Source organism: Trachinotus anak, unplaced genomic scaffold, assembly GCF_046630095.1.
Source record: "Trachinotus anak isolate AG129_WGS33_773 ecotype Australia unplaced genomic scaffold, CSIRO_AGI_Tana_v1 ptg000002l, whole genome shotgun sequence".
In the NCBI taxonomy this organism is placed as follows: Eukaryota; Metazoa; Chordata; class Actinopteri; order Carangiformes; family Carangidae; genus Trachinotus; species Trachinotus anak.
In genome coordinates this window covers 12282886-12298560 of record NW_027273853.1, presented here as the reverse complement: position 1 = coordinate 12298560, position 15675 = coordinate 12282886, and the positions used below count along the sequence as shown (strand labels likewise).

The following is a 15675-nucleotide window of genomic DNA, read 5'->3' as shown; positions in this document are numbered from 1 at the left end:
TGCCCGCACATACTTTTCAAATAAAAAGCATTTTCAATAGTTTAAAAGGGAATTTGCAACTAAAAATTGTGCCACTGGATGGGGACAAAGACACTGGGTTAGAATGACTCTGCACCATGTTAACCACAAATGATGTGATTGCATGGTCAGTGGGACAGATTTAGCTGTATGTGAAATTCAGCTTTGATATTCAAGAAATCCTGTGGAACTCTGGTATGAGATAAGAGAAAAACAAACATACATGAAGTAGTGAAAAATAATGTATTTTGAGGAGAAACACCATTTCAACAATATGACAAAACATGGAATCATTACAAACATTTAAGACAACAGTAAATAATATTTAAACAATTCAGTCTGCAGAACTCTTAGAAAATGATATAAAATTCAAATACGATCTGAGGTGAAAGTTTTAAAGTTTGACAGTGATTGATAAAGACACTGTCATAGGAACATCTCAGCCTGTGTGTTATCAAAGACCTCTTGAGCAACTTAGAACAGAACTACATAAATGCCTGACTAGCTTCAGCTACTCATAGAAAAACACCAACCACAATCATCAGCGTTTGGGGGAAAAAAAATGAAATCACTCTGCTATAATTATATACAAGACTGGCACTCTTACTGTAAACCTATATACACTGTTTGACAGTGAATCGCTTAAAATTTCTTCTTGTCATTTGCTGGGTTTTTTTTTTTTTTTTTTTGTCTTACTAGCAAATATACTACTAAATTTTTTAACCAGAAAAGTGGATAATGATGACCTAAACAAATGCATAACTTAATATTTGCTTACAGTTAAAATGATTTAAAAAAACAAAAGACTGAGGTATGTTTAAGTGTTAGGCATGTTTTTATTTAAATTAAGCACAGTAAGGCCACACATAACCACAATCTAAATGGTGAATAAACCAGAAAAGCTGTTGATAGATGATAAGAGCTTAAAAATATCTACAGGATGCTGCATACAATCCATACCTAAAGAAGAGTGTGCCAGACAAACATTTAGGGCTTTTCAGCCTGTTATTTTCAAAAAAAAAAAACAGTAAAAGGAAGCAATTCAAAACAGTCATTACACCCTGGCATGACCAATAACAAGACTGGCATAGCATCATTGGAATGAGGAAATTAGTCTTCAATTTTGAGCCAGCCTTTTTTATAGTCTGTCAGCAGCTCTAGGTAGTACTTCCATTCTGGCTCACTGTCATACCGGACCTCAAATATAGTCTTAAGAGGGTTGGTGTGGGCCTCGTGGATACGCAGCACCTCTCCTCTATACCACACTTCTGATTTGTCCTCTTCTTCATACAAATGGTGGATCTTCTTTCCCACCAGGTCTGGGTAGTACAACCTCATGGCCCTCCGAGCTGTCTGGACAGCCGAACGCAGGACCCATCGCCTTCTGTGTTCAGAGCTGTGGCAGGCAGACAAGTAGGGACAGTATTTGATCTTTAAGAGTGATCTGCTTTTTCTTTTAGAAGAGCTACTGAGGGGTCTTAAGGTGTGAGAGAAGCTGCCTGTTCTCTGCCACCTGTGGGTTATTTTGGGCGTCCTCCTGTGATGGTCCGTCTCACTGCTCACCTCTCCCTTCAAATCCTCAGTCTGTGAGAGGGAAGCATCAGCAAACACTGCTTGGTAGCGGGCCTTTTTTCTGTTAAGACCTTTGCTAAACATCCTCCTCAGTTTAAGAATCATGCCTGAACAATTCTTGGATCTAACCAGAGAGTTTTCTGGTCCTGAGGACTGACTACCAGACTGCAGACAGGAGGGTTTCTGCGTTTCTGTATCACTGGGTGATGGAGAAAGCTCGTCAAAGGTCAAAGGACACATCCATGAATTGTCAGAAGTTGGGCTTTGTGGAATGAATGAAGAATCCTGCTCTACTCCCATACCATCACTTCCTCTGTTCTCAGTCTCCTCAGAGTGATTGGCAGTCAAGTTTGTCTTGAAAAATTCATTCAACACAAGTCCATTTACGGTCTTTCCTGTGTCATCTGGCTCTTCCTCATCTGACAAACTGTTGTCCAGAAACATGCGCTTCGAGCTGCTCTTTACCCTGCTTTTTGTTCCATTCCTGTTCAAATGTGATTTTGTTTCCTGGTCCACTCGATGTCTCTGGGGGTGTGGCTCTTGGGGTGAGACCGGTGAGGCAGGGATGTCTGAAAATACAGAAGTCTCCTCACTACTGTCATCTTTTTCTCTGCTAGCAGGATCATCCATATCTAATCCTGCAACACAGAGGATACAATAATGAAGAGAGGTCAAAATAAATACAAAAATATGCCAGATTTATTTTTTTTAAAAGTATTCTGACAAAATAGGAATGTAAGAGATAAAGAGTTTATAGAATTTAGTTAGTGATCAGGGAAAGCATTTGGACAGCAAGCCAGAGAGGGATGTTCAGGATTTGGGGTTCAAAAAAGAAAAAAAAAACAACACTTGTTTCCCAAGAGATGAATCATAAAAAGCCAGCTAGCATCTGCAAAGTCCAACACTCCCACACAGGCTGACAAATCAACCCTCCCATAGTGCTCATTCAGCACACAAGAACGATGGGAACCTATTCTATTAATATCAGCAGATATGATGATCAGACAACATGATCATGCACAATAAAACACCCTTTCCACAAAGACAGAAGGGAAGCTGTGGGTGTAAACACAAAGGCTGGGAAAAAGTCAGCTGCTACAAGGGATGCTATCAGTCAGGGACTAACAGCATTGAGGCAAGAGTAGGACAAGGGAAATGTTCAGATACCAAAGTCAAATGCTCCCAAACCATGTGAACTGTTAATAAAGTCAGCAGTGAACGGAAATTTCATTTAAACCCAGTTGAGTTAGCAAATTCTTGTGCCAAATAAAATAATAACTGTCAAAAGACACAAAGTAAAAAGAAAAAAAATTAAGGACAAGTCAGGTGATGTTCTATATTCGTCTCATTGTCAACAAATCCAGTGACAGCACAAAAACAAACAATGAATTAGACTTTCTAACAAGCATTGCCTATGCAGCCAAAGCCTGATATAACTTATTTAAGTGGGTAAACATTAGCATGAATTGAAATTGGCTTGGGGCTCAGAGTCACAGAAAAGCTGGGAAAATCAAAATATTGAATGACAGAATAACACATTTTGCTCTTTTTAACACAAAACAGAACATCACCAGCCTTGTCCGTTAAACACACGGGGACAATAAATCTTTTTCACAACTGCTCTCATTTAATCCCACTTCTCTCTATGACAGCACAGACGGTGACAAGATGATGATCACCATTTTCTCAAAACATGAACTTCTCTCCAGTCCAAAGGGCTCAAAATGTGCCCGTGCACAGTCTAATCCCCCTGTGCGCTGCCTGTCACTTCCTTCCTCTGGCAGTGTGATCCACCAGCCTGCCTTACATTCTTCAAGAGGTCTACTAATGCTAACAAAAAACAAAAACAAAAAAAGAAATCATGAAAGTCAGTTTCAGTTTTCCAGCTCAGCACCCTTCCCTCCACCCACCCATAATCATGCAACTTCTTTTGATTTGTTATTGAAAGCTAGCAGAAATTATTCCTGCTTTCTAATCAGGAAAAAAAAGTGAAGAATAGTGAGATTGAGGGACAACACAAAAAAATATACCTGGACTCTCTTTTGGGCATCAGGTGAAGTTGATTCTGTAAAAAATAAATGGATTTTATATTGAAAATGTATTGTTTATTTTGATTTGTTCTTTACAAAAGGGCCGATAATGCAGAAAATAGATTACTAAAAGACTGTTTGAGGGAAAAACTAGAAAACAGTTAAAAGTCAAAATATAATGCTTTTATAATATAATCCAAAAGAATCAGTAAATCACACCATCTAGCCAAGGGGGATTTCCAGAAATCTGCAAGGAAAGGCAGGAAATGCTGTTCCTTTGGCAGTCATGTTGTACATTATCAAACTAGAGGTATAATCTTTCGAAGCATTTGTCAAGAAACAAGGATTTACATCTGAAGTATCATATGAATTTTAGTGTGTACTACGATCTATCATAAGTAACAGTGAGAAGTGAGAACAGTGAGACCCACTTTTCACTCATGACTGACTACGTGACTGACTGTGCTGATAAAATGAATTGTAGTCTTAGCACTGAAAAACAGAAGTAGTCTCGTCCTATTTTAAAAGCCTTCAGTTTGTATATACATGCCCCTAAAAGAAGTGTCCATTACCCATCCATTTCCTGTCTCCTTCATAAACATTTGTTTACTTCAGCGTTAGTCATAAGAGGTGGTGTCCAACATGCACCATGAGGGGTAATTAACACAAGTGTTGCTTATCGTAACACCTCTAATTTGTCTGGCTTGACAGTACCAAGAGAGACAAAATGCCATAATACCACTAATTTGGAAAAAAAAGACTAAAATAAGTCTGAAGTGAACATGCACTCACCCAGATGTTTGCAGACACAGGCGTAGTACAAAAGGTTGACCACGTCAGCATAGATATCAGGCAGGTGTTTGAGGGACATCAGTCTCCTGAGCCGGGAGGAGCAGGCTCGTTTATGTAGCTGGATGAGGATCTTCTCTTCGGAGAGCGTAGTGGGCCGCAGCTCCACTTTGTGCTCCTGCAGGACCTGGTCGATGAAGTGGCCCTGCACCATTGGAAACAGCAGCTCCTTCATCACCAGCATGGGGAGGAACACCGCCCCTGTTCGCATGACGTGTGGAAAAGGACAGCGTTTCTGGGTGGTGTACTCTCTCAGCCTCTCAAGGACCTTATGGAGCGCTGACTTGATCTCCTCATTGAGCCACACTTCTCGGGCTTTTACCCCCAACAAACACGACACTTTCTGGACTTTGGTTGATGGAGATGCAGATTCAGTCAGTTCCAACTGAGACAACCAGGTTCTGAGCTCCTGCTCTGAAGAGGACGACACAGATTTGGATACCAGCTTGCAGAGGGAATGGTGCAACTCAAGGAAGTGCTTGCGGACTGGAATTGGGAGCTCTAGGTTTGATATGAAATCAGTTATTGGCTGTGCAGGTGGGTTCTCTGAGGGTTGAACGGGAGCGGGATGCTTCATATCAGGCAGAATGATTTTGTAGGTGGAAAGTTTCAAACACTGGGGAGGAATGTTTTTGAAATTTAGCTTTCTCTCAGATGGTTGAGGTGGAGTAATCGGTTTGGATTGGAGGCTGGCCACCGGTTCGTGCAGTGTGCATGCATCACCCTGAGAAGACGAATTCATCTGTGCAGTCGACTCAACAGGTTTGGACTCATCTGAAGTGCCATTTTCATCTGCCAGTGAGGGTTTACTTTCAGGTTCGTCAGGTTCACATTTATTTATCACCCACATGGGCCCACTGTCAGATGAACTAGTCTCTACAGGTTCTTTTTTGATTGTGACTTTGCTGCAGTCCGTCTGACTAACAGGAGACTCTACAGTGTTGTCTGTGTCTGATGCATCTACTTTTTCCACTTTAATATTTTTGGGTTCAAAGATTTCTACAACGGGCTTCTCTGAAGGAGTGTCTGGGCAGATTTCTTTGGGAACTGGACAGACAACAGACTGCTGCTCATCTCGATCTGGCCTTTTCTCTTTGATGTCCAGCTTGGTTTTTACTTCACAGTCCTCAGAGGACTGGATGGTTCTTTGAGGTACTCTGCCTGGAAATAACACTCCTGAGGCCTGCAGGTATGCTTGGTATGGCGCCAGACTGAAGACATTGTCAATGACTGGCATAGGAGGTGAGTCGGTTTTATTTCCTACTTGGACATTCTCCATTTCCACCTTTTGTCGTTTCTTAATAGGTTCCACTTCACATAAATCCTGACCCTCTTCTTTTATTTTGGTTGGTGGAGATGAGTGAGAAAAACTTCTCTTCAGGCGCCCTTTAAGAACAGTGGTGCCTGAACTGGACGTAGGACCATTGTATTTATTTCCTGTTGCAACTGAAGGGGGATAAATAATTTTTCTGACATTTGCGCTGTTGGTTACAGCTGTGTGGATGTGATCTGAACTGTGAGTGGGTGACCGGGGCAGAAATGCTGCTGGGGAAACAGGAAGGTCTTTTGACTGTTTCGGGCATGTAACCTGGGCTTCACAGGAGGAATAGTTCATGAGTCTGTTCATGTTTAAGCCAGCTGGTGGAAGGATGTGTCGGTCGAGGTGCAGGCTGGAGAGTGGGGAAAAAAATCTGTTCATTTGTATGCTGGGTGGTGAGACGCCAGGTTGGCTTATACATCTGGTAGGACTGGTTTGGTCCAAATGTAGGAATGGTGAGGGAGGTTGTGGCTGGTCAAAATGCAGGCTTGTGTTGGGTTTGTCCTTATGTAGATTGGTTGCAGAGGCCAAGGGGTGATTGTGTTGGCTGGATGGGGAAACATTTACGCTATTAGTGTGAAAACTAGGCGACGCGTGTTGCCTTTTTAGGGACGCTCTTATTTGGCTTGTGTTTAAATGAAATTTAGGGAATGCATAACATGGATAGTCAAAACCTTGCATAAAGGAATGATTTGGAAGCATTTCAGTGTTAGGCAAAGTCAAAGGAATTTCACCATGAAGCGACTGTGGCACTATGTAATGCTCCCGGGGGTTTGAGATTGTGTGTTTAAGAATAACAGGGACATCTTCTCTCTGCTTACTGCCAATATTTTTACACCGCGTGCTGTTTTGTACCTCCTCATTTGCCTGGGGGTAGTAAAACACTGGGTGCTGTGTTAGCTGGCCATATTTGGACATGGGAGAGCGTTCCTGATAAACCTCTGAGGTCATATGCTCATATGTAGGATGGGAGGGGTATAGGCCAGAGTAGCCTCTGGGGGAAGCCTGCAACCGCTGACTCTGCTCACTTAAAGAACCAAACAGTGTGCGAGTTGGGGTGCAGGGGTAACTGCTATAGTTTGGGTCAATCATAGGAGGCAAAGTCCTTGCTGTACTTGGGCTGTATGTCTCCAGAGTCATCCTCTTCACTGGTTCTGCATGGGACTCAAACCGTAAACCTCTCTGTTGCAGCAGTTTGTCTTGTGCCTTCCTCTGAGTGTAGTGAGCATCAGTTTGCATCCAGTCGTGCTCATATACAGTGTTTGGTATTCTCGGAGAGCCATGCTCCACACTGTATCGTTGTCCTATCACACAGCCCAGTTCATTACAGCAGGGGTTATGTCTGTAAACTGGCCTTGGAATTGCTAGGTAAACAGAGTTTTCAGATGGAGGAGATGAAGTCTCCCCTCCAGTTTTTTGTTTTCTAACAGCTACTGAGGTAGCAGCTGTAGGACTGCTGATACCAGGACTTTTAGTGTATATGGTAAAGCCCTGTTTTACTGGGGTGTGACACCGAGAGGAAGAATGACAATGTCCTTCCTCTGAAGAATTGCTGTCTTGCCTATAAAGTATGCGGTTCTGTCCCTCCATGCCAGAGAGGTGACTCATAGGACTTCTGCCATCCAGCAGAGAAGTCTTTGAGTTGCTCCAAGGTGGTGTGAATCCTGCTCCATCCTTTCCTCTGGGTTCATAAGTAAAGTAAGACCCGCTGTACTGCAGTGTATGCTTATCCAGGAAACCAGACATTTTTTCTGGCTTTGATAGTCCTGTGGCTGCTATAGTCCCGTCATATAATGGCATCTTGCTTTGAAACACTGGGTCAATGAGGGGCTGCATTGACTGGCTGCTCATCATGTAGTAACTTTGTTATGATGGTGCACTAATATGGCTCCAGATCTAAGAATATAAAAACAACAATTAGTCACTGGCATTCATTTTTTAATTCATTCAATATTTATGAAAGATTTCAAGAGATCCATCCCTTTAATTAGACTGAATACACTCTGGCACCAGACTGAGGTGGCAGGATACTTAGAGAAAAATACAAACTTTTCACACTTAAAAAGGAGTAGGTAGCAGCTAGCTTAAGGCCGTTTCTTATCCTTGACAGGTCTTGTGGCTTATCACATGTATGTTACATATACACTTATCAGCAAGAGCACTCTGGTGGAAGAAAAGTGCAACACAACAAGGAAGTAACACTTGTGCAATGCTAAGAATGAGGTCAGTTTCCTAAAGACAGCTAATGTGATGGTTGCCACATGTTGCAATAAACAAACTAGCTCTGGTGGTGCAGCCTCCAGCATTACTGGTTATGGTGGTAACCTAATATCCATGTGAGACTGAAAGCAGTCTTCACTTCAAGGCCACAGCTACAAATACGAGAACTACAATGTGACTGAATTATTGTGATATATCTGAGTCCTATTTGATGCATTTCAAAGGTGTTGCTATGACCTATTTCCGATGTCTGAAGGTGTTATCACGGTCACATCAAAAAGGCTCAACTTATCACCTTATCTGACAGATAGTTCGCAGTAGTTTATAGACCCAACACTACAGCAGACTATGTTTCTATTCTGTATTTTTTCACCACAAGCCCTCAGTCATACCATAGTTCCTTTTTCACACACTTCTCCAATGAAAGGGTGCAACTTAACTGTTATTTTCCTTTTCAAGACATCTGCTGATTACTTTGTCAATCACAATTTTCCAGAACAAACTATGATGCCTTCAGATGTCTCATTTTGTCCCAAAAATAGTTGTGGTCAGTAAATGCTTGAAAAAGTGACTGAATATATGAATCAATTATTAAAAAAAAAAAAAAAAAAGCTATCAATTAATTTTCTGTCAATCAACCAATCAATTAATCAACATATAATTTCTGTGCTACTTCATGACCTGTTAGTCCAATCAGTTAGTCCACAACAATTACTAGAAAACAACATGAATCTAACCTTTCTAAGCAAAGATATAGAAGTGTTTCTGTTCTTTGTATTGTCTTCTTTTTTCTTAAGTTCTCTGTCTTGTTCTGCAACTGGAGCTCTTCTTAAAGCGATGCAGCGTGTGTGAAGACATTAGAACTTATGGAAAAAGAGATTTGTGTCAGCAATCTCTGGTCCCATCATGGTCTATTAAAGCACTTGTGAAAAACAGAGCACATGTCAGACTCAATGTCTTCAAGAAGAGTGGGCTGATACCAATATTTATGCCCAGTCTCATGGCAAATATAAAATGTGGAAGGTTGGGATTTGACCATTTTAAATGTTTAATTTTGACAGATTTTTTTTAGAGACTTAGCCATCACAGCCCATCCACTAACACTCCAACCACTGCTCTGCTTCTCATAATATCCTCACATAACCTGTCAAGTATATCAAAACTTATGTGAACATGCATTACAAGTAAATTTACTTTATCTGAGGATCACAGTAGCATTAGAAATGTAGTATGTTATTAGAAGCTAGTATTTTATATTGGGGTGCAACTAACAATTATTTTCATTATCAATTAGTATGCCCATTGATCAGATTATTTCAGATAGATAATATCTGTGCACACTTTATGGCAACTTCAACATCAGTGAAAATCCAAGCTGTCCCTGCATTTACCCATTATCACAATATTACTGCGTGCTCATCTCCTAATTTTGGCTTCTCCAACAGGCTCCAGAAGGCAGCACAACACAATCATCTTGTAAGAGGAGAGAGAGAAAGATGACCTGAATATCTGTGCCCAAAAAAAAATTACAGCAACAGCATTAATAGTACAGGCTTTTTTTTTTTTTTTTTTTTTATTGGTAACTTTTATTATCGGCCATGTTCTCCCATTGGTGGATAGTCCCCTCCACTTTACCCCCCCCCCCACCCCCACCAAAAAAAACCTAACAGATCATAGTGCAAAATAGCCCTGCTGTCCGTTGACAGGCAGCCAAGTTCAGAGCATAACATCTGTCAATATATGTTGAAACAGCTGTATCAGCTCCTATGAACCCAGACATCTAGAAAACTGTATGATTATATTAATGCTACAATAATAATAATAATAATAATAATGTTACATATAGGCTATGGTGAACGGTTAGTGAACTCAACACTGTGGCCCCACATGGGCCTCATTAAGACTAAAGTCAGGCCCGTGCCAATACCAGCAGATTTGATCTCCTCATCCTGTTGACACCTCTCAGAAAAGTACAGAGCGATGGCTTATCTGCGTACAGCGAGGAGAGTGTGGTTTGTGTGCATGGAGGAAACTGCGCAGAGGTGTTTTCAACGGTCTGAAAGCCGCACACTGTATGTGTGTGTGTGTGTGTGTGTGTGTGTGTGTGTCCGCACTCCCAGATCTGTAGGGCAAGGGTGATGGGGAGTGGGTGACTTCCGAAAGCAAACCGCCTCATCTGACAGGCTGAGCCTCAAGAGTGTGTACATCACTTCATTCCAGCTCGTCTCAGAGTTATTCATCATTTGTTGGATAAATGATGAGTCTGCCAGAGCGAGGAAGGTTGGAAGATATCAGCGTGTTCACATGACATGAAAAAAAAAAATCATCAGCTTCCGTAAGTTGGTCTCAAAGTAAAAAAAAAAAAAAAAAAAAAAAAAGTCTCACGTCCAGGCATAAAAAAAAAACAACAAAAAAACGGAACTTAAACTTTGCAAAGAAGTTTTTTCTTTTTCTTACAGTATAGTTACAGTCACGGTAACATGAAAACACGAACTCGCTGCCCTGCCTCCACAAACAGCTGCTCAAATTAATAACTTTAATATGATACAGAGCTCGGCTGACAGACGTAGTGCTAGTGATTTCCACACAGGCGTCACAAAGCACGACAAAGCCAACTAAAAACCACCCTGTGGGTTCAAAAGAAAGAAAGAAAAAAAAAACAACAACAACAACAAATCAGCACCGCTTCAAATGCTTGCGACGGACGCACGGATCGATCTGGCGACATGAAATAGTTTCACACGCTTTCCTGGAGGACACGCTCATGCCTGTGATACCATTTGCCCCCCCCCCCACCTCTCTCTCTCTCTCTCTCTCTCTCTCTTCCTCCTTCCTGTCTCATAATCCGTCGTTAATTCAGACGCATGATGACTGAGCAGTTCATAAGTTTTCTTACCTCGCTGCTGCGGTGACAATTGATGATTTCCACAAAGACTCCATGAAACACAGCTGCCAAGGAAAGAGGGAAGAGCCCGTTTCTCCTCTCGTTAGTGGACTTGTCAAGCCCGGACGCGCCAAGAGGGAAAAAAGAAATCCCACGGTGGCCTGCCGGGAGGTCTGAGCGGCTCGCCCGAGGTCCACGCTGCTTTTGGAGAAGTTAACAAACCGGAGAAAAGACAAAAGGGGAGGAGGAGGATGGTCTTTGATCAATAGGCGGAGTCACACCCTCTGTCTGTTCGCGGCTTGTTTTCTACACATGTGATGTTTTCTTGCGGCCGACTTGCTCACTTTTATTGGCTGTGTCCTAACGTCCGGCTGCCAGCTTGCATGCTTCTGCTGACGCAACAAATAACCTAGTGGTGTGTGGTTGTTGTTGTTTTTTTTTTTTTGTTTGTTTGTTTTTTTCATTCATTGACAGATAACTATTGCTTGAATTACTGATTTTTCTATAGAGTTAGGTTTTACTCCTCTCTCTGCTGTTCCCAAACCAGAGTTTCGGTCCCTGTCCTCAATGGAAGGGTGTGTGTCTGTGTCTTGGTGTGTGTGTGTGTGTGTGTGTGTGTGTGTGGGGTGGGGGGGTATCACCTAATTAGTAGTTAATCCGAAGTCTTTTGCATGCACCAATTTCCATCCTTTCCTCTCTATGCATAATTTTTTGGTGAAGAATAAGGCACAGAGAAAGTTGAGGACCAGGGGAACACATCTGTAATGATATCTGCGGCAAGAAAATGAATTTCATGGTAGTCTGATGACAGCATGATGAGACGTTTCCCTTGAAAAACACCATTGTTAGTCTTGCTTCATGACAGAGGCAGTGCTGTAGAATGTTAAAAAATAGTAAAGTAAAACATTTACTGAACTACAAAACAAGAGGGTTAAGGATGAGTCTGACATATATAAAGTGTTTGTGAAGGCAAAATACTGCGATGAAGGAAAGCTCTAGTACAGATTCACCGTTTGTTGACCTCATCCTAATGTAGTTAATGGTTGACCTCAGTTGACTAAAGTTGAAATCAGGTCAGTCATTATCTCAGCCACACTGTTTTACCTCTTCTCATCGCTCATGACCTACATTTCAGTTTGTCCATGAGCAGTGGCAGACACAATTACTTTACACTGTAATAGTACTAGTGAAGTAGCGGCGTTTCACTTCACAGCATGCCTAGTACTTTAATCAGATCATCACCAACCTAAATTCTTCCACTTGATTTACCCTCTGAATGAGTTCATTTCTTGTTGCACTTGCATCATACCGGTCCCTCTTCACCCGTGAGTTGGAGTCTAATTTGTGCGTCCCGTGGGGCTGCCACAGTTTAGTCTCGACAAGTTGGTGGCTTCCATCCGTCTCTGAGGCTTTGCAGGTAAAGAGATGCTCATCGAGGGGTTTGGCTGAGGAGAGAAGGCAGGGACGTTTCCCCACAGAGCGCTCTCACATCTCCCCTATTTCCAGTTACCATGGCATTACAGCTTCAGGCTAACCAACACAAGGCATCAAGGGGCTAAAAGTGTGCCATATGGGTACAGCAACACAGATGTTCAAACATAGAAGGCAAATGATGCATTAAACACATACAGTATTGGAGTCGGCTGTTAGAAAGATATTTCTAAACTGGAAAGGGAAACAGACACAGACAGGCAGTGCAGCATTAACAGATAGAAAACTGCAAAAAAAAAAAAAAAATAGGGTATATGAGATATTCTCATATACCCTGAAACACCTCATGGACCTGTTGCTAGTCGTTAAGTCAGTGAATGATTAGACAGAATGAGGAGAAAATTTGATTATCTGTTTCATTTAAAGTGACCTGCTTCCTCTTATTTCCTGATACTCATAAATATCAGCAGCATATGCAGAGCTGCCAGCATCATTCTGTTGAAGATTATCTCTCTCTGTGAAACTTCCTTCTGTTAAATATCTAATAAAAATAAATACATGATAATTCATATTTAACGCTTAGCTGATGGTTCTAACCGTTTATATGGTAAACAAATCAGCTCAAAGAAGGGTTTGTCTGTCCTGGGGCTATCAACGTGGCTTATATTTTCTGTTCAGAGGGTGGAGAGGAGTTGCAATGAGTAGTTGTGGTAAAACTGAGAAGTAAAAGTGTGGGTGAAAAAAGTCGGATGTAAATTTCAAGAGGCTTTTATTTCAAGAGGCTTTTATAAGTCAGTTTACTGTAAATTCTCAGATATACACACAATCACATAGTGCTGACATAATATTTCTAATGGCAGAGACACAATTTTATAATTGCTTATTGTGTAACATACAGTACAATATGTATAGAAACTAGGCCTACACATAATATAATGAACATAAAAGGTACAATATATCGACTCGTGAGAGAAGTGCACCTCATTGATTTCTACTTGCTCCTGAGTGAATCCACAAGGTGTTTACCACTTTTAAACATCTGAGAGTCAATGAAGTGAGTTGTGGTGACACAGGGAGCAGAGCAGCTGATCTCTCAGGATGTAGTTTCTGATGAAACACAGGCGAACATTCCCAGAGGCCAGAAAATACACTTTGCACCTAGAGACTGCTCAAGTTGCATCAGACACATGAGATGCATGTGCACCCGACCGTGCACATGTTATCACAGACAACAAGATATCATATAGGTGTAATGCATATTTGCCATCCCATGTTTGTGGAGTATACTGTAGAACGTACTCACTATGAAAAGTATGCACTGAGTAATGTGGATGGCTGACTTTGCTTTTTTTAAACGCTCGCTGCTCAGGTAGCATGTGTATATATTTCATTTTCAGAGTCACTCCACTGCAGCTTTCCACCTCAAGTTCAGTGCAATTAACAAATCTACTCATACTACACATGGTTCCACTCAGGCTATAATATTTAACTTAAGCTGCAGCAGGTTAACTTTCAACAATCTATCATAGCACAGTAAAGTGGTAACTCCAAAAATTCCTTATTGCAAATACACTACTGGGTAAAAAAAAAAAAAAAAATCTTAAATTCACTTTGATAAACAAAGTACTTTTCTCGATAAAAAGCTGGAGCTGCATGCTAATAAAACTTTGCAATTAGATGTTTCTTTTACTTCCTGTTATTGATTTGAGTCATTCTAGATTGTGTCTACATTGTGTTGCTCTTGCGTGCTGGTTGTGTGGTTGTCTTGTTCTTGGTCTCTTGATCGCAATAAAATGATCAGATTGTTATGTGATGAGCTGGTATGCTGCAGGGTCAGTTTCTTGCAGACTTCAAGCTTTATCGTCTGTTATGTTTAGCTTTGTAAGCCTTTGTTTTCAATAGTATTCCTTTTATAAACTGTGGGATTCACAACAAAAAACAGAGGTTTGATAGAGCATATGAGAGAGAGAGTATGATAATATTATTTGTCACACTGTTCAGAAACATCTTGATGTAAACATCTTTTGATAAACAGGAAATCAAGTCACAGTGGAGATGATTAGTATGTTTGGTCTTGAAAAGCAAAGCTTTGATTAGTTCACCCTGCCTCTGACTACAGCCTATCTGCAGTTTTAGTGATTTCACCATAGCTGTGAGAACATGGTGTTTATTCCCTTTGGGCACACCTGCATGCTGCACACTCCCACAGTGCTGTCAAGGCTGCAATGACACTCCCCTCACCGGCGTGGCTGATGTAATGTGCCTCTGGCCTCATTAACAGAAGCACAAAGCAGCCAATAGCAGCAGGACAAGTTATGGCTCAGGGAAGGATGCTTCTCATTTGGAGAGCCATTCACACGGCTCCATGTGCTACAACCTCGACTACTGAACAGAAACCATGCCCCCGGTTATTTGCAAACCAAATTTCCCCCGCTTCCCTTGGATTTGGTGGGAACACAGATAAACCAAGATAAAACATAACTATCTGGACAGCATAAAGAAAAAAAAAACATGAGCAGTACAAATGTCTAAATGTTGGATATAAAGGAAGGACTCACTCTCACAGCAGAGAGAGATATCAGCGTTTTGGAATTAAGTTTACAGTTTGACGAATAAAATTAATGATTCACCAGCGATGGGTTTATCAGGAGCACTTTTTTGAAGAGTGCCATAAATTTGTAAAAGCTGAAAGACAATAAGAAAATAATTTTAATGATCACCTTCATACTAACAGCACTAATTAAGACTGTGCTTGTGAATGTCAAGCTGTTATGTTCTTGTCAACAGTTTTTGGTCTGTGGATGACAATGCGTGAGTATTTATATTGTTGTTTATTAAACAGCGATGATGTGAAGATGATGAAGGAAACTCCGCTGACACCGTCTTGCTTGCATAAAGAGGTTTATTACAAAGAAGTCCAGCATCAAATCAAGCACCATGGATTGCCTGAGAGAGGAGTCGAAGCCAACATGAATCTCCTCTGAATAACAGCTCCAACTACCCGCTTATATAGGTTGGTTGTTTTCGTGAACCTAAGGTAAAACATATGGTTCCTATAAATAAAAAAGGGCTTCATTACATAAGATGAGGGAGTTATCCATCTCCCAATGACACCTAGACCTTTTGACCTAGAGCCTCTTAGCTAAGGCCCTTAAATCTTTTTGACCACGGGACCCCTAGCTAAACATACCAAACCCATAAAGTCACATAACATATAGAACTTCAGATACTACAATATCTTGAACTCTAGTCTAAAATGTGTGTTATGTTTCCTAAACAATAATGTTACAGAGGAGACAAACCTCCAATATTGCCACCCAACAAGGTTCAGTTTATTACAAGTAAGACAGTTG

The 15675-nt window shown here is 41.1% G+C and overlaps 1 protein-coding gene across 1 annotated transcript; it reads right to left on the bottom strand.

Moving 5' to 3' along the window:
* Positions 1–247: 247 nt before the first annotated feature.
* cunh15orf39 (chromosome unknown C15orf39 homolog) lies at positions 248–11286 on the bottom strand. The gene is made up of 3 exons (XM_071498159.1): positions 10904–11286; positions 4413–7683; positions 248–2228 (listed from the first exon to the last, which is right to left on the bottom strand). Exons 2-3 carry the CDS (start codon positions 7639–7641, stop codon positions 1129–1131), a joined length of 4329 nt encoding a protein of 1442 aa, XP_071354260.1. The 5' UTR covers positions 7642–7683; positions 10904–11286; the 3' UTR covers positions 248–1128.
* Between the last annotated feature and the right edge of the window lie 4389 nt (positions 11287–15675).